Genomic DNA, 23755 nt, shown 5'->3' with positions numbered 1-23755 from the left:
GAGTATTGCTCCCTCTTGTTGCCTCACGAACATGCTGATGTAGAAAACAATCATCCAATAAATCCACAAAAGCCTTGCTAGTGTGCGAGTGACCAACCCACAAATTCCAGTCAATATCTGGGAAATTAAAGTCCCCCATTATAAGACTCTCTGATTTACTGGCCCACTCTATTTCCCTGTACAATATCTTATTATACTCATCAGAGTCATTAAGCCTATAGCACACTCCTACTCTCAATTTTGATTTCCCTATGCTTATGTCACACCAAACTGACTCGACGCTGCCCTGTCCATCGATGTCGACTGGCTTCACTTCCTTGGACTTTATGTGTTTCTTAATTAATAGCATGACCCCTCCCCCCCTCCTGTCCTGTCTATCCTTTCTATACACATTGTATTCCCCAAATTCCAAATCCGCATTACTTATATCTGTGTGACACCACGTCTCTGATATCCCAACAATATCTGCCTTTGATGTTTTGAGCAATACCTCAAATTCATCAAATTTATTTACCAAACTCCTAGCATTGGTGTACACGCAGGTATACATGCACCTGTTTCTATTCTTAGCTACCCTAACACAACCCATGTGTTTACTTGTACCGCAATGACTACCAGCAGTCTCTGAAATATCCTGCATCCTGTTTTTCAGACTTCTGCTCATTTCAATAGAAGCAGTGCAAGAATCACTTCCACCTCTGCCACTGGCTACTGTTAATCTATTAGTCCTTGTATCCCCCCCAACTAGCAGTTTTCCGACCCACCTAACACTGCCTCGACAGCATCAGCAAAAATTCTTGCACCCTTTCTATTTAAGTGTATCCCATCCCTGTAGAAGCAATCTCTCCTGTTAACAAGTACAGTCCAGGCTGAAAAAAATTCTACCCCTTGAGCCTTGCACAATCCCTCCAGGGCTGAATTGATCGACAAGGCTCTCATCATATACTCCCTCCTATCGTGTCTGGGCAGAATTGCAGACACTTTCAAGTTCAACCCTAATTCACGGCTTTTTTTCAACAGTGACCTGTACTTGCTAAGTAATTCCGCCGGTCTCCTACTCTTAATATCATTAGTGCCAACGTGTACAACTATATCACCTTTTGTGCCCTTAAAAGATGATATCCGCTCTACAACGTCATCAACCTTTGCCCCTGGCAGACATACCCTGGTCCTATTCCACCTATCCTTTTGCATACTTTCTATTAGCAGCATAAAATTGTTCAGCCATCTCATTTTCTCTTTGTTCATGTGCACATAGACAGACAGACAGACACAGAGAGAGAGAGAGGGGTTGATAAAGCAAACAATAACCGATTCTTTTACATGAACTCAGCTATAAGTGTTTGTTTTAATTCTTGTTTTGCCTATGTTTTGACGAATCTAAAACAAAATGTCTTGCCTTTCCCTTGTAGCCTTGGATGAATGCTCACTACTTGTTTTTCCACCCAATTTGCCATATCCCTAACACATTCAATATCCAACAAAAATAATGATATGGGATATTCATGATTCTCCCCACTGAAGTTTGGAACCAGATCTGGGTTTAAAAAGTATATTTGCATATTCCGAGAGTCAAAATTAATTATCTGTGTGTGTGGGGGGGGGATCATTTAATTGATCATTCAGGCAAATTACCACATGTCTGGTCAAACACTGTCTCAGTTTGAACCATTTCAGTTTTTAAATAACTATCAAACATATTAGTCGCCCCATAAGACAATTCCGAGACAGGCAAATCTTGGCAGACTGTGCCAAATACATACATGCACACAATGTGTATTTCTTATGTATTTTGTTCCCTTAGTCTACAACTTTAGTTATCTCAACTAAACTGTCAACCACACATATTGATAGGACTGGGTTGCCCCCTGTATCATCATAGGACTTCAGCTGTCTTGCCAAGGAATTGAAATAACATTGACCCTTTCAGTCAAAACATTTGCATAGTTCTTATATTTTCAGAGTAAAGATAGATAAGACAGAGTCAATCTTTGTCTTCAATAACTTCACCAAAAGTTTTCGATAACTTCAGCACTGACTATCTGGTTTCTTTTTAACTTAATTGTAAACTCTGCCCAAACAAGTTCTGGAATGGGCTTAATTAAACTGTGAAGCCTGAATTGTTTGATTTGAACATTTGCTAGTGTGTATGTCTTCTAAGCAGTTTATCACCTGTCTGTGAATAACTGTCTCCTAAATTTTGTTTCTATAACATCTATTGCTTAATTTTTATTCAATATTTTTAGCAAGAGTGTTGACTTTATTTTTACCATAACATTTCTTATTTTAGCATATTTCAACTTTTAGCAGCTTAATAAACTCATTCTACTTATACAGAACCTTAATATTGCATAACCACTCTAAGCATCGTGCACACAATTTTGAACTGTACTGTAACTTAAATTCGTGTATTTATTTATTTTTTTAATCTCTATCCTTGCATTCATGGTGGAACAAAATCTGATGAGCTACTCTTACTTGAGCTTGTGCAACTAAAATTAACTGTTAGCGAGAAAGTTTTTACAAGGTAAGCCATGTGCTTTACATAACAATATAGCAATATCTATAACAGAAAAACTACTCCTTTACAAACTATAACGAAGAATTAAAGATAAAATTCATTCAAATTATTTATATCATGTAACTGTAGTTTCTTAACATTTAAACAATCAATATCATTGAATTAAAAACAGAGGAAGAAAGAGATTTGGGAGTTAATGATTCAGTTGGACACAAAGTTCTCGGAGAAGTATAGACACGTGGCAAGAAAGGCCCATGATGTCCTTGATGATTTATCATACACTTGCTTGTAGAGATTGCGATGTCATGATCCCACTGTATAAGGCAATTATAAGGCATATATTTTGAATATGTGGATTGCAGAGTTTGGTAACTAGGTGCCTTAGAGGAGACCTGATTGAGGTGTATAACACTCTGAGGAGAGAAGGTAAAATGAATGAAGGTGAAATTTTTACCATTATAAATGATTCCTGAACTAGAGGTCGAAATTTAAATTATGAGGGAAGAAGTTAGACTTGATTGTAATAAGTTTTCTTTCATCCAGAAAGTTGATTACTGGAATAAGTTGCCCCCTTAGGTGGTTGGCGGCTTGGAGAAATTTCAAAGGTCATTTGGATAGGTAGGTATCCACAGGAGGAGAAGGAAATCAAATAAGTGGTTTGTTTAATTTTATTATTTATTCATTTCTTATTTTTATTTTATTTTATTCTTTTGTTCTCTCTCTCTCTCTCTCTCTCTCTCTCTCTCTCTCTCTCTCTCTCTCTCTCTCTCTCTCTCTCTCTCTCTCTCTCTCTCTCTCTCTCTCTCTCTTTTGCTGGTGCAGCAGAAGCCTCTGCCCACCTTGTAACATTTGGCTAATGCTATGCTATTACATTTCTAAATAATGCTGTTGACTTTCTAAATGCATTAGCTAAATACAAAAATGCAACTGGGACCTAAATATCAGTTCTTTCTACATTTTGGGCTCCCAAATGACAGCCTTAGTTATCATCAGTAGAAGAATTTCTGTTGTTGGACTTCACAGACTTGAATATAACACAGGGCAGGCCTTATGCACATCAATAACTCCTATTACACAGATTTCTGAATGTCTGTGAGAAATGTTTTGGGTAACTGGAGTAAAGTTTATTAAGTTATTACTGCAGTGCACCAGTATTGATTGTCAGATCACACATGGATATAAAGTTGTTTAATGAGTTCATTGCATTATTACAACTCATCATTACTTCTCTCTCTGGTGGTTTAACAAAACCAAAGCTTCATACTACAGACTTCAACTTGATAAAAAGACATTTTGTTAAATCACTATCCAGCCATTCCAAAAGATAAACAAAAATAAGTCATAACACATTATGAAAAACTCTGAGAAGAGAAACCACTTTACAGTGCACAAGTTGTAACTTCAATCCATAATATCAATATCTATTAGGATATCTTACATATCAACATCAAACTTTCCAAATTAGATCTCCTTATTTAGATATCTATTTACCTTGCATACATCCTGGGTAGTCCCCGAATGTCTGAAGAGGGGACTTTGACAGAGTAAGGCACTATATGGCATCTATTCATTGGGTGGCTTGCAGAGTGAGGGTTGAATACACTTGAATTATGGAATGCCTTTTAAAGTAAAAATCACAGAAGCCATGAATATATGCATGCCTTTAATAAAATATTGCAGGAGGAGCTGGATAGAGCAGAAAAAGATAACATGGGACAGTTACAGACTGATGAAAAGTACTGAAGCCTACAACAGGTACAAGTTGATCTGTAATAGCACCAAAATAAGGTCAGAGAGGCCAGGGCTGCATATGAGAAAGCATTGGCTAAGAGAGCAAAGGATGGAGACAAGGAATTTTTCATGTGCACTGCGTGTGGGAAAGTCTTAGCTAACCCAGCTGATGTTGCAGATGAATTGAATAGATACTTTGCATTGGTATTTACTAACGAAAGACCCTTCATGTTGAGAATAGGCTGAGCCATATGAAATTAGTGATGTCGTAATTGCAGTTGATTGTTTTTTAGAAAAACTTTTAAGCATAAAATGCAAGTAAGGCTCCCAGAGTTGATGGCATATACTCCATAGTTTTGAGGGAGAGCACGAGGGAACCTATTGAACCACAGAGGTTAATTATGAGGGGAATCTTTGGATTGGAGAAATGCCAATACAAAAATGTTTCAAAGAGTGAAGTTGGTAACTACAGACTGGTTAGTCTAATTTCATTGGTAGAGGAGAAAACGCTTAGAGGCAATGATTAAGAGTGCAATCCAGGGACATTTAGATAGATATGGCATTCTGAAGGACGCACGCGCACACACACACACACACACACAGTGCCAGCCACAAGCATTTCAACCGGTTCCGTCGAACAGGGCCCCGTGCTAAATGGTATAATTAATAATATCATATGCGTCTTTTCCTCTATCAACAAGCCTATCACTTTCTTAATGTATAGTTACCCACATTATTGTCACTCCAAGAACTGTAAAATTTGAAAAAATTAAAAAAGTAAAAAAAATCACTATTACAAAAATACCCTGTATTTATTTTTTCTCAGGACCCCAGGGCCCTGCAAGTAATTCTAGTAATTCTTGAACAAGGCTCCACAAATTTTGGGGCTGGCCCTGGACACACAACATGGCTTTGTTAGGGGTAAACCATGCTTAACTAACTTAATTAGCTATTTTGACACAGTTACTCATGAGCCAGATATAGGGAACAATTTTGACATAGTTTATTTGGATTTTTGCAAAGCATTTGACTTGGTCTCTCATGAGAAGTTAATGTACAAGCTTGAACAGGTTGGGATTACTGGTATGGTGTGATTCCAAGCTGGATTGCTGGGTGGCTGCAGGGCAGAAGGCAGAGGGTTGTGATTAATGGATATTCTTCAATATCCATTAATCACACAACCTTCAATATCCATTAATCATAACCCTCTGCCTGTAATGTCAGGAGTGGGGTCCCTCAAGGATCAGTTCTTGGACCACGGTTGTTTTTCATTTTCATAAATGACAAAGTGATAGAAGGTGTGGTGTCAAATTTTGCAGATGACGTAAAGTTTGGCAAGTCATCTTGAAGGAGTGCCAAGCAGCACTCCTTCAGGATGACTTGAACAGACTTCAGAGATGATCAGGGAAGTGGCAGTTATGTTTTAATGCTGCTAAATGCAAGATCTTACACTTGGGGGAATAGCAACCCACAAATAATTAAAAACATTGGGGGAGGAAAGGGATCTGGGAATTATAATACAGGCAGATATGAAGTTTTCCAAGCAGTGTAAACAGGCAGCCAGGAAAGCCGATTGAGCTTCTTGAAAGGGTCCAAAGATGGACATCTCGAATAGTGAGTTCGACAGATAGACGACCGTATAAGAAAACACTCCAGTTATGTGGGCTACGGAGCTTGGCAACCAAGCACCACAGAGGTGACCTGTTTTCAGATTTATAAGGCTCTAAGAGAGATTAGTAAGATGAAATTCTCACTGCTAATAATATCATCTGCTTCTTTTTCTCTATCAACAAGCCTATCACTTTCTTAATGTATAGTTACCCACATTATCATCACTCCAAGAGCTGTAAAGTTATGCATGAGTATATGCTCATGTATAACTTTGGAAAAGCATATTTTTTTGTTGGTTTCTGGGACATATGGAAATTCCAGGAAATGAATTAGCTTACAATGCTATGATATCTCACCACCCAGTGATAAGCAGAAAGTTCCACAAGATTATTTGCTAATCTGGGATAAATGCATGTCTCAGTGGCAGTTAATCTTTCAAAGTCAACAAAACAAAAAGCTTTGAAATATCAAATCAACCCTCTGAAGCCTTCAAGCTTCAGACCAGTTCGACAAGATGGGATTATATTAGCTTGGCTGTGTATAAGCTATATAAATATTACTCATTCTTATCTTTTAAGAGTGGAGGATCTCCTTCAGTGTCATCAATGTAACACTTTGCTTGCAGTGAAACATAACCTTATTTAATGCACAAAATAAACAAGGCAATGCCAGCATCATTTCACTCCATCTGCCAGTGAAGTCCTGCTCACACTTAACCTCACATTTGAATAATGAAACAAATGTCTTGAATATTTTCACTTTTCTAAAATAATTACTGTATACCATCTCCTTTGGCTAGGAAAAGAAAACTATGTTTATGATAATCTTTCTTTAAATTTATCTCTATCCATACATGAATAACCTGCAACTTGGCGTGTGTATGGGGTATTATGGCCATAGATGCCATGTGCCAGAAAAACCTGCAAAGGAACAATCAATCAAAACATACCTTATTTAACCATCATTTAGGTAAAAAAAAAATATATATATACAGCAGACTCTCGATTTACCAGGATCGGATTAACCGGGACACTTCAGGACTCCAAATTAAAAAAAAAAAAAAAAAAAAATCAACCAAAAATCATGAAATTCAAGTAATAACTAGAATAGGTATAAACAGATGCTTTGCAAGTCGTAACTAAGCGAAAAGAAGTGCCGTTATAAGTCGTCATTGGAAGATTAATGTGCCTATTATCCTGCAACCCCCCACTGTCTTTACATCCGCCGCTCAAAAAAAAAAAAGAAAAAGACCGCAAAAAAACAAATTTTGTTTCGTTATTTATGTCAGGGACGTCAAAAATTTTTTTATTTTATAGTAAATATATACAGTATAAATATATATATATAAATATATATATATATATATATTTTTTTTTTTTTTTTTTTTGTTTCGAAACCACAAAAATGATGGGTAAATGCAAAAGAGTTCTACTTTCAGTTAAGAAAAAACTTGAAATTATTCAAAAGGTTTGAAAACGGTGTATCCGTTAAATCTTTAATGAAATATAATGTTGGTGACCAAACCATATGCAACATCATAAAAAATAAAAGGAAGCTATTAGATTTAAAATCGCATTGCAAAAAATAAAGGGAAGCATCATATTGGACATGCAAGTAGTACGTGGTACGTTTATCTATCACCATAATTTTTACGTAGGTTTCTGAACATTTTTCGGTACAGTAAGTCCCTGACTTAAGCAACAACGGATTTACATAAATTTTTTTTCACTCAATTTTTTTTTTTTTCTTAGGATTGTAAAATTTAAAACAACAAAAAAAATAATAATAAGCAATCAATTACAACGATCACGGCACGCACAAATTGCAGAAGTGAGATCGGAGCTACAAGCAAAAAAATAGGAAAGAAGAGAAGATTCTTACAATTTATTTATTGTTTTTTTTTTTATATGACTGAAGATTTCAGTGAAGGGGACACACATCATCATCATCATCATCGGCCATTTTCAATCCACTGCAGGATGAAGGCCTCTCCAGCAACTTTCCAGTTCCTTCTGTTTTGAGCACTAGCCATCCATTTATTACCCACAAACTCATGAATTTCATCTATCCATCTCCGCCTTTGTCTTCCAGGTTTTCTTCTAGCTCCTCTTGGATACCATTCTGTTATTTTCTTAGTCCATCTGTCATCATGTCTTCGAGCTATGTGTCCTGCCCAAGACCATTTTAGTTCTTTACTTTTGATAAGAATGTCCTTTACTTGAGTTTGCTGCCTAATCCATGTGTTTCTCTTCTTATCTAACAGTCTGATTCCCAATATGATTCGTTCCATTCTTTGCTGTGTAGTTCTCAGCTTCTCTTCCATTCTTTTGGTGAGTGTCCAAGTTTCACTTCCATAAGTCATGGTGGGGAGTATACATTGGTTCATTATTTTACGTTTCAGACAAACTGGGATATTGCTCTTCAGTATGTGACTATATTTCCTGAATGCTATCCATCCAAAATTTATTCTTCTCTTGACTTCCAGCCATTTATCATTATTACAGCTAATAACTTGTCCAGATAAGTATATGACTCCATCTTTTCAATTACTGCTCCTTCAATCATTATTTTCCTTTCTGTGGCATACTTGTTCATCATTACTTTTGTTTTAGCCATATTCATCTTTAGTCCAAAATGCTTACTAGCTGTGCATAACTGATTAAGATTTTCCTCTAATTCTTTGGGATCGTGGCTTATGACCACAATGTCATCTGCAAATCGTAAATGGTTTAGGTACTCTCCATTCACATTGACTCCTTTCTGCGACCAGTCTAATCTTCTGAAAGCTTCCTCAAGGGCAGCAGTAAACAGCTTCGGAGATATTGTGTCTCCTTGTCGAACTCCTTTCTCAATTTTAAATTTCCTACTGTCTTTGTCTAGTCTAATAAAGGAGGTAGCACTCATATATTTTCTTCAAAATCATAATATATGGGGTATCAATACCTTGTCTTTCCAGTGCCCGAAACATTGCCTTATGCTGTATGGAGTCAAATGCCTTTTCATAGTCCACAAATGCCAGGCATAATGATGTTTTATATTCATTTGCTTTCTCCATTAGCTGTGATATTACGTGAAGGTGATCCATAGTTGAGAATCCTGTCCTAAAACCAGCTTGCTCTTTCGGTTGATTCTCATCAAGTATTCTTTCTAATCTGTTAGTAATGACCCTTGTGAACAACTTGTAGATGTGGGATAATAAGCTAATTGGTCTATAATTTCCAATTTCTGATTTATCTCTTTTCTTATGCAGCAAAACTATGATTGCATTATTCCACTGCTTAGGCATCACACCTTGCCAGTTTTTGTGTTATGTCTCTTCCTCCCAATTTTAACAACTCTACAGTAACTTCGTCTTCCCCCGGGGCTTTCTTGTTCTTCAATTTCTTAAACGCATGTTCTACCTCATTGGGAAGGATATCGGGTATGTCGTATGTGTTGCTACTTTGCAATCCATCTTCCCCACTGCTGGCATCATTCCCCTGCTCCTTATATAATTCTCTATAGTAGTCTTCTGCTATTTGAATTATTTTTCTCTGCTGTTTATAAGTACACCATCGCTATTCTTCAGTTTCAGTATCATTTGTCTTTCTGTATTACTACTCATGGCTGCTGATTTATATCCTTTGTTTTCCCTTAATGCTTGTTCTACTTTTCTTGTGTTAAATCTTCTTATGTCCTCTCTGAGTCTCTTTCTAATGGCTTTGCATAACTCAGTATACTCAGTTTTCTCCATGTCAGTGTTTTTCTTGCTTTTCATTTGTCATCGTCGGTTCATCATGACAAGTGTTTCTTGACTAATTTTTTCTTCTGTGGATTTCTTTTTCCCTATAGGTTTCTTGGGCTTTATCACTTTCAGAAAGTTGTAATATTCCTCGTCGATATCTTGGTCCTGAGCAGTCTGCAGAAGCTCAAACTTGTTCTTAAGTACATACTGCTTTTTCTCCTCCTCTGTTATCTCAAAGACCTTTGTATTATTTACTCGAGTCAGTTTTTTCCTTTCCTTTCCTACATTTATATCAAGTGTACATCTTACCATTCTGTGATCACTTCCAACATTTACCTTATTCAGGATGGTAACATCATTCACAATATATCTTCTGTTAGTGAGGATGAAGTCGATTTCATTTGTAGTTAATCCATTTGGACTCTTCCATGACCCTTTTCTTTTTTCAAGAAAAGGGTGAACTTTCTGTTCACCCTTTTCTTGAAAAAAGTGTTCATTACTGACAGTCCTTGAGATTGTGCAAATTCCACAAGTCTTTCACCAATTCCAAAATTTCCTATAGTTCCCCTTTCTGCGCTGTTTTGTCTTTTTCCAACCTTAGGATTGAAGTCTCCCATAATAATAGTGTAGTGGGTTTTCTGATCATCTAGAAGACGTTCAATTTCGGTGTACATTTCTTCAACCTCTTCACCATCATGGCTCAATGTTGGTGCATAAATCATTATAATCTCTAGGGGACATACATTTCACCATAATAACTTAAAAACCCACAGAATTCTAGCTATCTGTATGTTCACAAATGCAATAAGATCGAGTTTACTACCCCTTTATAATTAGATGCACGAACAGAACAGAAAAGCCCAATAACCCGGAAAGTGCAAATTGTTTTTATTGTTTTATGGCAGTGACCTCCAGAAATGTTCTTTAGTAAAATGTGAGCTCGCGAGGGGTGATAATAGTGAGTTTTCACCTTAACTCTGTGAAGTTCTTTACAGAAAATTTCATTTTGACCGTTTTGGTGCCTACTAAGAGAATAAGTGACAGCGGTACTAGTAAATCTATCAAGAAAAGGAAAGGGATCAATTTGGATCAGAAAATTAAAATAATAAGAACGTATGAAAATGGTCAAACATTAACAAGTATCGCGCTGAATTCAGATTTGTCAATAATAATATAGTAGCAATATGTTACTAGTCATTCCCGAGTTATGTATAACTCGACAAAGTAAAAAGTCCTGGAATGTATTCCGACGTATGTCGGGGACTTCTGTATTTTTGGATTAACCGGGAAATCGATTATCCGGGATTTGTTTTTTACCATCCATCCCGGAAAATCGAGAGTCTGCTGTATTTATATATACACACACAGGGTGTTTCAAAAGTGATGGTCAATAATTTAAAGGTGAACTGTACAGACTACAGTATGCAAAAACAGCCTAGTAAACATGGGTCCTTAAGTGAATCGTTTTCAAGATATTGCACATTTCTAGTTGGGATCTTCCACTGACAAGGTGAACTGTACAGAGTTGGGATCCACCACGGACTTGTTTGTTTAGATTAGCTTATGTTCATTCTCTCCCTTTCCCCTCCCTCAATGCTCTGAGATGTATCAGGCATACTAGTACTTGTCAAAAGATAGTCAACATGGAAAGAGGTTACAGCAACGAAGAGTATGCAGACATGCACTTCATGTATGGTAAAGCCAACGGTAGTGCACGTTTGTACCAAGAAGCATTTCTTGGTACAAACCGAAGGCAGCCCAAACAGGTGCACATTCATCAGGGTACATCAGTGCCTTAGAGAACATGGGTACTTCGCACATGGAGTACGAGCAGGTAGGCCTAGAAGCATAACACCTGATGTTGAGGAAAGGGTGTTAGAAAGAACATCCTGTAACATCTGTAAAATCCTGTGGTGTTGAAACCTAAAATTAAAAATGTATTATCTTATGTTTAATAAAACCACCCTTAGCAAAGGATTCACAGCTTTTTAGCAAGAATATATTTATTTTCTTGCTAAACTTGTGCTCCCATAGTCAGTGGCGGATCTTAGCAGAAAATGTGCATTATCTCGAAAACAGTTCATTTGTGGCCCAATGTTCATTGGGACATCTTTGCTTATTTTTGTTTGTACTTTTCACCTTTAAATTATTGACCATAATTTTTGAAAAACCCTGTATATTATCTTTGTTCTGTAGTCAATGATTTCTGTAGATGATTGAAATAATTAATTAAAATTTAAAGTTATATGTTTTCTTTCCATTACATGTTGATTATCTTTTTTTATAAACACCTGTTACCTTACTTTTCACATAACCTTCATGTTTAGAGTACTGTGTTTAAACAACTTTTTTCCATATGGGATTATCATATGTAAAAAGGATGTGTGTGTGTGTGAGAGAGAGAGAGAGAGAGAGAGAGAGAGAGACTCTGATAATTTCTGCAATACTTCATGTTTCAATCCTTGTAATCATAAATTTTTATATATTACTTTCCAGCTGTTAGCGAACAAAGGGCTTCGTGGTCTCCACAAAGTAGCCTATGTACATCACCACTGGCAGAGGACAGTTATAATGAAAAATTACGACTCTTAGAAGAGGCAAAGAAAATTCCCATGGAACACTGGAAAGCAGCTACAGTGTTAGCCTGGCTAGAAATCACTCTAGGCATGCCACAGTATGGTGTACAATGTGCTGAAAATATAAAGAGTGGAAAGGTAATCTCTGCTTATATTTACTGAATTCAGTTTTTATGACATTTCGAATATGAAGTATGTATTGGCAGGGTTCAGTTAGATGAAAACGAGCATGTAAAATATAAAAATAAAGCTAAAAAGTTCTCAAGCTTACCGTATATACTCATGTATAAGCCATCTCCACGTATAGTGTGACCCCGGATTTTTTTATGTAGCTCACATATAATGAGACACCAACATTTGAGCAGTACTGATATACTGAAATGCCTACCATAGTGGGGCATTTCAGTATTGAGTAAGATCCTAGACATATTTTGTAGCAAAGATGTAAGAGGTTGTAAGGGGTCCCCCATTTTTATACAAAGCCACTCCAGAATACTTGTACTGAGAAAATACACTTAAAACACATGCACAAACAAAATTGAATAAAATAACGAAAGTAGAAATAAGAAGGGAGAAAAATAGCAAATTCAATAAAATAATTGCAAAATTGACAAAATAACAATGTTGCCATAAATTACAAAGCCAGCCTCTCATCAGACGTCAATGGCCACAATTGCAAGCAAAATAGCAACATGTCTTCATTTCTGATGTAAACCACAAACCAAAGGGTAAAAAACATAAATAAAAATGAGAATTAAAATTTTTTTACCAAAATAAATGAAAATGAAATTTTAAACAAAATTGAAACTACAAAGATTAAAAGGGAGGGTGGTTAGAAAATGGCTTGTAACAGAAATTTCTAGAGGCATTTATTATTTTAGTCTAATACAAGTTAAGAGATATGAAAAACATATAGCCTTAAAAGAGAGCAAGAGACTTGATATAACACATACGCAAAGTTACAAGCAACAGCTTGCAGAAAAAATTAACTATAGGTATAAAACTAAACAGTGTGTAATGGCACCTGAAGGCACTAAAAAGGTGTAAAATTTTAAGATTGATATACAGGTATCCCTCGTTTTGCGCTGGTCCGAATTGCGCCGATTCGCAATAGTACCGATCACTAACCACAACACTATTTTTATTTATTTTTGCAATTTTTTTATAAATTGAAAGTTTAAAATTGTCAGACAAAATTTATCGGCATCACGCTGTGCTATGTATCGTGCACTGTTCACATGATTTAGGACAATCTGGGCCAATCAGCAATTAGCGCATTCGTATCAGAGACAAGAAAGATTCCCGCCCTCAAAGTAACCACTCGTGGATGCGGGGGTAGTAAAAGTCCATGCGGTGAAGCATTCAGTTGGTTGTTGTTTACGCTATTTACATGTGTTGGAAATTTATTACGCTAACGTTTTTTTTTTTTAATTGTGCTATTAATAAATTAAATAATAATGCTAGTGATAGCCTTGTGCAGTTTTTTCCAATCATGTTATAAAGTTTTTAATTTAATAGAATAAAGACACGCCATGTCTGGTAAAAATAGTTAATTGAATCCTAGTGCAATATTCAGAGGATGGAATCTGGTGAAAGCTGCCCTAATGTGTGTAGGGCTATGAATCTGCCTCCATCGACTATTACTACAACTATGAAGAATGCTAATAAAATAAAACAATCAATGCAAAATGGTAGGTAAAATTTTTGGTTCCCGGAATCTAATCCTGTGATTTCCGATTGACTCCATTATATAAAGGGTTCCATTTGTGCCTGTCCCCCCCCCCAGGAACCTAACCCCGACGTAAATCGAGTGCTACCTATATATGCTAGATATAAAATCTTAAACTTGAATTGGAAAGACACAAATTAATGCCATATATTTATTTTCTTGCTTAGAATTGAAAAGACACAAATTAATGTCATATATATTTCCAAATTGTTACATAATTGTTATTCTTAATAAATGCAGTGTATCCTCATTAATTCAATATTGGATTATTCAAAATGTGATTATTTTGAAGTTGCTATTGTTCTCTGACCTATGTTTTATGTACATTTTAGCATTTATTCAAAATATGTCTACAGTTAATTTTGAATTGATTGATTTGATATAATTGTTGAAGATCATGTGGGGTTTAAAATGTGAAGTGGGTGGCCATAGATCGGCAAGTGTGACCTCTGTATCAGGAAAAATAATGGAGTCAGTAGTTAAAAGAAGTAATCCAGTATCATCATGACAGGAATAGTGCTATAAAGCGATCACAGCATGCATCTGTTAAAGGACGATCATGCCTGACCAGTCTTATTACCTACCATGAGGTCATCACAAAGGAACTGAATGCCAAGAATAATGTTGACACCATATACTTTGATTTCAGTGAAGTCCCTTTGATACTGAAACTGCACCACAAGTGATTGTTGTATAAATTGGAACAATATGGCGTAAGCTACACATTACTACTCTGGATATAAATTGGAACAATATGGCATTAGCTACATGTTACTACTCTGGATATAAATTGGAACAATATGATACTCTGGATAAGGAATTTTTAAACATTAGTGGTAAGAATTAAATTAGATAAAAATTCAGATGAAAATATATTTATTACTACAGAAAATGATAAGAGAATTTCAGTTAGAAAAGCCATCTTTGTGGCTTCCACGTTAAACCCTCATTAAGAACAAAAAATAAATTTTTCCAAATATTATGTCGGTAGAGACTGTTTAACTTCTTATGGGAATGTGGTAATGTATATTTATTTAATGTAATGAATAATAATAATGGTGGTATATGGTAAGTTTCTAATTTAGAGAAGTCACTTTTACATACTTTTATAAGGTTTAAAAAGATAGATAGGTTTGAAAAGTAAAATAATATGATTTGTGATCATTTGAATTTGGAATCTTGCTATGTTGAGATGTCTTCATAATTTATCCTAAATATGAAGGATTTAGGATAAATTATGAAGAATATGATTATGCAAGATTATACACAAGTTTTTTTAGCTGCTGAATAAATTACGCCCTTAGCTCTTCTGAAGCTGGTTGACAGATGCACAGTGTCCAAGTAATGACCAGTTACAGACAATGTAGTAGTCGTAATGGAAAATTATACAAGAAGGCAAGCTTATATAACATCAACCAAAAAAAAAAAAAAAAAAAACACCCACACGGTTCATCTATCTGAACCCTCCAAGAATTTGTCGAATTCTTCCTTGAATTTATTCAACCCATCCACTTTCACAATCACAGATGAAAGCTGTAGTTAATTTTAATAATCAGCCACCCACCCACTGGCTGAAGTCAAAATCCTGTATATCTATCCTTGCAACCATCCTACCTCAATATGAATTTATGCCCCCCTCATGTGAATAGCCTCAGCAAGTGGAAGAATGCTATCAACATTCTTCAACAAGCTTACTCCATCCATTCAAGGCTTTAAACACCTCAATCAGATCTCTCTCTGCAGGTGCCTAGTCTTGAAATTCTGCAGTTTGCAGAACTGAAGCCTTTCTAGGTAAGAGCGCTCTTTTGTTCCCTGAACTGGTCTAGTTGCCCTTCTCTATACCCATTTCAGCAGATCTACATCCTTCCTAAAGTGAGGACTCCAGACATGTATACAGGACTCAAGATGCAGCCTAAACATGGCTTTATACAAAAGGCCAATCACTTCCTTATCCCTGCTAGCAATGTTTCTGAATATCATCGACAAAATCATGAGCTGTTTGGTACTACCAAACAGTCAATAAGTTACTCTGGGGTTACTGCTACCCGTATACAATACCAGTTGAAGTTTAACATTTGTCAATGTTAAACTTCAACTGCCATTTCTCAGCCCATCGAACCAGTTTTCCTAGGTCTTGTTGCAGTAGCTCACCCTAATGCCTGTCATTAACCGCCATGCCAACCTTTGTATCATCTTCAAACTTAGTCATTAAGCCTGATATACCTTCATCCTTATCATTTATAAATATTGAAACAACAGTGGGCCCAGCATTGAATTCCACTAATAACATTAGTTCACGAAGAGCAGTGCCCATTGATAACCACTCTCTATCTTCTTCTTCTTCCACTTAATCATCCCTTTATCCATATCAGTAACTTACCCTTAATGCCACATTGCTCTCCCGTTTGTACAGCAATCTTTTATGTGCAAAAGTATCAAAAGCCTTCTTGAATGGAATTGCCATGTATTCCAATAGAATGTTGATGACATCATGGCCCTTCTCCAAAGACACAAGCCAGCGTGCCTTTGTTTTCTTGTAGGAGAAATATCTAAAACCAAGTGAAGACCTACCTTATGTAATGTCAGCATAATATGTAAAGACAGAATTGAGGATAGGTCAGCACATTATGGAGTCACCATTCTAGTGGGTAACCGTACCCCTTTCCAAGTAATCCTTCTTACAATCACCATAGAGGCAGTTTCCATCCACCTCTTTGTAGGGTTTCTTTCTAAAAATTTGTTCAGTATATTTGCCATCTGAGATCAACGTCTCCCAGACAGACAGACCTTGATGATTTCATTGCACACTGCCTGTTCCTATTCTCTCATTAGGAGATCTTAATGGATATAATACCCTGTGGGGTAGTGCAGACACTAACATCAGTATTAGCATTAGTAGAGGCATGTGATGCAAGAAAGCAAGCTTATACAGCATCACTCAAAAAAAAAAAAAAACTTTCCCATTTCACCCATCCATTCACTCCAAATGCTTGTCTAGTTCTGCCTTGAATTTATTTAAGCTGTCAACTTCCACAACAACAGATGGAAGTTTGTTTCAACAATCAACCACCCTCTGGCTAAAGACAAATTTCCACGCATCTATTCTACAACTGTCTTTCCTCAATTTGAATTTATGTCCTGTAAGGTGATTAACCAAGAATCCCATCAGCATTGAGCTTGCTCAAACCATTCAAATCCTTATACACCTCAATCAGATCACCTCGCAGGTGTCTAGTCTCCTGACACTACAATTTGCAGAACTTAAACCTTTCTTCATAAGAGCAACCTGAAGGGATGAAAAATAGTGCATCCTCAAAAATAACGAGCTCCCTCCCCTAAATGTTGGGACTGAACCCCTCTTCCCAAATGCCTACCTGTAAATTTACGACCATTGATCTCTCTATCTGCTGCCATCTCCTATTCCCTTTGTTCACATGGGAGGTTGAGGAAAGTCCATATGGGAGTGTTTACTTCCCTGTGGTATCTCTTCTGACTGCAAAAAGACAGTATCAAACATCAGGAGTATCGCAGTGGAAGTTTGATAAAGCTGACTGCCTTCAGTCATATGGCACAGTTTGAAATCGCACGTGCCCATCAATGATGCAGTTATACATGTTACAGAAGGTATTGTACACTCAGCAGCATTTGCAATTCCAAGAATGTCTACAGGTTTTTTTCCTTTTCCAAAACCTTGGTGGAATTCAGATGTATATCAGCTAGAAAGGCCTAAAACAAGGCATGGGGGATAATATTTCCACAGAGAATTTAATAAATTTTAAATGTGCACATGCCAAAAAATGCTATATCTGACATCAGAGCCTAAGGGTCAATATCCACCATATCTTTTAGTGATCCTTGCGCACAATGGAGATCCGCCTGCAATTGCAATAACATCATTCCTTCCCCCCAAGAGTTCTTGGCTCTAAAAGAGAAAAGCAAGAAACATTCACTAAACTTAAAGTTAAATGTAGCTCTTATTCTCTCATGAACAAAGTGCTGTGGGTCATATGTAGTGTTGATTGTGAGGTTGCACCAGGGGTCCCCAACTCTGCATTTGTGTACTCTGTGTTGCAGTACAAACTCTGTAATGGCCAGAGATGGTGTGGGGTTTGGTGTTATTCTGCGTGATGTAGTGTTCGATCGTGTTGGTCTGTTGTTCATCTGGAAAGGAAAAAGCACAAGAAATTAACAAAGTACTTTAAAACATTAATGAGATGATCACATAGTTAGAATGCCGGTGATAGTGAACACCTTCATTTTTTGCATCTGACCAGTATTAAGAATTATGTAGTAGTGGTAGCAGACTTATATAGAATCAGCAGGGACGGGGGGGGGGGACTTTTCATCCATCCATAACCTCCAAGAATTCGTCTAGTTCTGCCTTGAATTTATTCAAACCATCCATTTCCACGACAACAGATGGAAGCCTCTTCCAACAATCAACCACCCACTGGCTGAAGGCAAACTTCTGCATATCTACCCTCAATCATTCTTCCACAACCTGAATTTATGCCTACTCTTGTGTGTATGCTCAGCAAGAACAAGAATGCCATTAACATTCAGCTTACTCAATCCATTCAAGGCTTTGAACACCTCAATGAGATCATTTCACAGATGTCTAGTCTCCAGATGCTGCAATTTGCAGAACTGAAGCCTTTCTAGGTAAGAGCACACTTTAGTTCCCTTCACCAATCTGGTTGCCTTTCTCTGCACCTCATCCAGCAGGTCTACATTCTTCCTAAAGTGAGGACTCCAGACCTTAAGCCTGTATATAGTACTCAAGATGTGGTCTAACCATGGCCTTGTCCCTGCTAGCAAAACTTCTGTATGTCATTGACAAAACCTCATGAGTTGTCCTAGCAGCATGTCTGCACTGCTCAGAGAATTACATATCTGACTGCCCTATTACCTCCAGGTCTTTTTCGTTTTCACCTATCCTAAGTGTCGTACTACACAGATGATAAGTTATTCTGGGATTTCTGCTACCCATATGCAGTACCTTTATGTTCAACTTCAACAATTTCTCTTCCACTTTCTGTTCAGGTATCACAAAGTCATTTAGCTCCCCCATTGGAGTTTGAACTTCTAGCATCCCTTCCCGTAAAAAATTCCTTATGTGTGAATGTAGATGCAAAATACCTATTTAATTTATCAGTAACCTGAGCTGGATCATCAATGGTTAACCCACTTACATCAAGTCGCCCGATTTGATCCAATCTCTTCCTTCCACTGTTAATATAAGCATAGAAGTCTTTGCTGCTTTTCTCTTTGCCAGGGTCTTCTCATAATCTTCCTTAGCTTGTCTCACCTCCTTTGTGACTGATTATAGACTAATTTATATATACCATACACTTCTTTATTATCTTATAATTTATAAGCATCCCACCCAATTTTCTTCTCTGCCACATGTTTCAGTAATTCACCTGACATTTATTTAGGTCAAACCCTTGAATGGTATTTCTTCGTTGATATGAAAAGCCTAGTAGCTTCTTGGATTACTTCCCATTAAAATGTGCTGTTTGTAACATTATCAGTTGGTCCTACTGCACACAATTTTAAAACTGTTAGTCCTCTGTAGTTACCCTTACGAAAGCAAAAGCCTTTCCCTTTACCCTTGACAATAGTTATGTCTTTAATTAAATTCCACATTAGTACACTGTGATCGCTGCCACTCAGTGGTTCTTTTATCAGCAAATTCTTAATGCATTAAAAATCAGTACTGAGAGTTATTAAAAATCACTACAAATGTGTGAATGACCAACTCACAAATTTCAATTACTATCTGGAAAGTTAAAATCCCCATTATGAGACATTCTGATTTACTGTATAGCTGTTTGGTATACTCATCAGAGTCATTAGGCCTATAACACACTCCTACTCTCAATTTGGTTTTCCCAGACCTTATATCATGCCAAACTGACCCTGAATCACAGTTGACTGGATGCACTGCTTAGATTTAATGTGCTTCTTCACTAAAAGCATAACACATCCATCCCTCCTGTCCTTCCTGTTTATATTGTACTCCCCACATTCAAATTCAGCATCCCTAAGTTAAAGTATCAAAAATTAATAAACTGCTTGAAAATATTAATGATGTGATGACATGATTAGAATGTAGGAATGATGGTGAACATCTTCATTTTTTGCATCTGGCCACTATTAAGAATTATATACTGAAAAAATGCTGTCATCAGTTCCGTCAACCTAAATTACATGACTATTTCTGAATGGATGCATAAAATATAAAGTTGATAAAAGTAGTGTGTTAGTAGAAAAAAAAAAGGTGAATGATATAACCTTTAATACTTTGCCTTTATTGTCTGCTTACACAAAAAAGAGTTGGTAAATAAAGTATATTTATTCACTAATTATGGTGTATTTTTTTAAAAGAAAACTGTAGAATAAATGGCGAAATTTTTTCATCTATAATATGCTTCACTTATAATGCTGGTATTATAGTTGTCACTGAAACCCACATTATATTGAGGTTACACTGTAACATAATTTTTAATGTGTGTGCAGTTATTTTGTGTGTTTTTAAGTGTTTTTTCTTATTTAAGTGTTTTACTTTGTGTTTGTTATTGCCTAAATATGAGTTGTGGAAATAAAAGTCCTGGAATGGTGCATTAAAAAGAACACAGTGAGGGAGCCCAAAAATGGTTTTCTTTTTATTCAAAGTAATCATCACCTGATTGAATACACTTATTACACTGTTTTAAAAGTTTCTGAAAAAGTCAGCAATTTCAAGGAAAGAAATGATTCTGTCAGCAGTTACGTTTTTCTTTATGCCCCCAACATCCTGAAATCTCATTCCTTTACAAGAAGTTCAAGAGGGGAGGAGGAAGAAGTTCAATAGTTCGGGACAGTAGGTGATGGTTGATCTGTACAATGCCATGCTTTGGAAGGAATCTCTTCACAAGTGTAGAATGGACAAGGAAATTGTTGTGCAAAAAGACCAGCTACCTTTTCTCTTGAAATTGCGACCTCACCCAGGAAATGCACTTCAGTGGTCTTTGAAGCACCTGGCCACCATTTGTTCCAAAACACGATCACATCATCTTAATCCTAGACGTCTGGAAACAAAACATTTTGGCTTTTTGATGGTTTTAAAGTCCATTGCACGCTCTAGTGCTTTGTCTCTGGTCACGAAATACCCAACACTCATCTCCACTAATAATACAATCAAGGAAATTAGGACTGCCTTGATAAAGCTGGATGAGTCTTTGCATTATGACACTCTTCATTGCTTCTGCTTATCCTACAAATCTGAATTCTATAATTTATCTAATTCTGCTTATCCTTGAGGCCATGTTACAAATTTTGCACAGACTTTGTTTTCTCTAAATGTTTAAGCAGAATTTAACAAATTGTGCCCTTATTCATATACAACTCATCATTCTGAAGGTCAAACAACAATATCTTGTCCCAGTTGCCTGAACTTTTGCAACTTTTGCATCAAGCATTTTGCAGTGACCCCAAAAGTGGATGCCCACTTTTTGGGTCATTGCAAAATGCTTGATGTCCATCTTTGAACTGCTTATACCATTCAACCGTACTGGTGTGATTCAATGTTTCATCACCATAAACAGTTTTTAACATTTCTTACATTTTTGTTGCTGATTGTTTCCAGTTTAAAGCAAAATTTGATATCGTTCATTGCCTACATTGCAAAATCTTGATATGGAACATTAATGCCATTACCAAAACTGATTGTTACTTGCAACCTGTCAGCCTCCTGGGTAATCTCTCTCTACCACTATCTGTTGGAGGACGTTTGAACAACTATACAACTTTTGTTTATTTTCAACCTCATTGAACATGGCCACAACAACACTATTGTGGGAACTTTATTGCCACACCTTTTAAACTTTAGAAGGAATATTAAGAGTTCACAAAATATCTGATTTAGTAATATAATTTTAATGCAGTTACTCCTGGATTTTTTTTGGGTGTTTTTTGTTACTAGTTTTTTTTTTTTTTTTTTTTTTTTGTTGTTGTTTCTGCATGGTCTCCATTGAGTATGCCTAAATTACTATGTAACTCTCTGGCGATAAACTTCATCCTTCATTTAATTTTTGTACATAATGCCTCTCGACAGTCACATAAATCTTAATCATTAAAATCATTAATATCTGGATGGTCAGACAAATGGACATAGCAATGACTATGTCCATTTTGCAATGACTATGTCCTGGTAGCAAATTAGCTTAAAAGAGACAAATTAGGTAATATACACATTACATTTCAGGTGTGTTTGATTATCAAATAACACACTTTAAGGGTTCTAAACTGCTAATTGTACTCATGAAGTGATAAAAATTCACCATTATTATAAAATGGTGAATTATTATAAAATGGTGAATTATTCTCCAGTTTTCTTTAAAAAAATACAGTCAGTCCTCGTATAGTACGATAGTTGTGTTCCTAGAAACCCTCGTGCAATGCAAAATCGTGCAATATAAATAACAGGCCCTATGGGAAAAATAGGGTTAGGTGCTGACCACCCAAAATTGAACACACATTTGTAACCAAAACATTACCAAACACAATAAATAATCGTAATAAAATACTTACGTATTTTATTACAACTATTACGTAATAAAATATTGCTAATGCTTTTGCTTCTATCGTAAGCAAACTTGTTTTTTATTTGATTTTCGATCCAAACAGATGACAGCCGTTCCATCTCTTCCAATTCTTTGTGTCTTAATCTAATGGATTTTAATTACACTTTGAGTTGTTCCTGCTATGAAAGTTTTTTTTATTTTCTCTGCATTCTTTGTAATTCTCGGCGTTGCCTCATTTAGGTCTGTAGCACGTGCAGTTTCACATGGTCTTTCATTTCACTCAAAGCGTTTCACAATTTCATATTTTTCTCTATCGACAGAGGCAGACTGGCCATAAGCCTTACTGGGAAAACCCCGGCCGGCCGGAGGCCAGTGTGATTTTGGCCATAAGCCATAGTATGAGGCCACTACAAATTTTCCCGGGGTAAGAATTTTTGATCCAGTCCTCCTCTGTTTATCGATATTGCTTTTCTTTTTCTCTCTGAATCTGCAGTGTCGTCACCAGGACGCTTCCTTTTCACACCTTTTAGTATTTTACTCATTTTTAGGGAATAAAGCACAATTACAAAACGAGAAGGCACGCTTGATACACATAAACAAAGCTGCGCATGTGTAGCAACTGAATAAACAACACCGTAAAGGCAGAGATACACTATTAACACCTCACATTTTACAAAAGCACATTTCTAGGGGTTACTACCATAAAACAATAAAAACAATTTCCAGTTGCATTTCTGCCAGTGGAATCTGTTATAAACTGGTAGTAAACTCGATCTAATTGCATTTGCAATTATACCGATAGCTGGAATTGTGTTGTTTTTTACGTATTATGGTGAAATGTGTTTCTCCTTCACTGATATAAAAAACATAAATACATTTTCAGATCTTCTCTTCATTCCTATCGTGTTGCGTTCGACTGCCATTTCTTGTAAACACAAAGGCGAATCGTGCATAAGCGAATTCGGTTCGTGTTATATAAGATATCGTTCCCATATTTATAAATCGTGTATGATCAAATTCGTGTAATGTAAACACGTGTTATACGAGGAATGACTGTACACTATACTTTGTGAATAAATATTTTATTTACTAATCTTTTTTGTGTAAGCAGACAATAAAGGCAAAGTATTAAAGGTTATATCGTTCCCTTTTTATTCTATTAACACAAAGTAGGTGCGTGTATGTGGGTTTGTTACATGCAAACACATACGCACATAAAGTCAGTGGAGGGTTTTACATGCAACTTTGACTAAAAAACAAGGTAGGTAATGTATGAATTACATACATTAGACAAAC

At 36.3% G+C, this 23755-nt stretch overlaps 1 protein-coding gene across 5 annotated transcripts in view; it reads left to right on the top strand.

The window, feature by feature from the left end:
• The window catches only part of LOC150079199 (kazrin-like), a 358730-nt gene that overhangs the window by 178483 nt on the left and 156492 nt on the right, over window positions 1-23755 (top strand). For all 5 annotated transcript variants that reach the window (XM_090382316.1, XM_090382314.1, XM_090382315.1 and 2 more), the window contains one exon: window positions 12084-12301. In XM_090382316.1, the coding sequence (XP_090238442.1) occupies window positions 12084-12301 (218 nt within the window). The remainder of the gene's footprint in view (window positions 1-12083; window positions 12302-23755) is intronic.

The sequence above is a fragment of the Mastigoproctus giganteus genome, chromosome 10 (assembly GCF_048544385.1).
Source record: "Mastigoproctus giganteus isolate SK-2022 chromosome 10, ASM4854438v1, whole genome shotgun sequence".
NCBI lineage: Eukaryota > Metazoa > Arthropoda > Arachnida > Uropygi > Thelyphonidae > Mastigoproctus > Mastigoproctus giganteus.
This window is presented reverse-complemented; position numbering and strand designations above follow the sequence as displayed.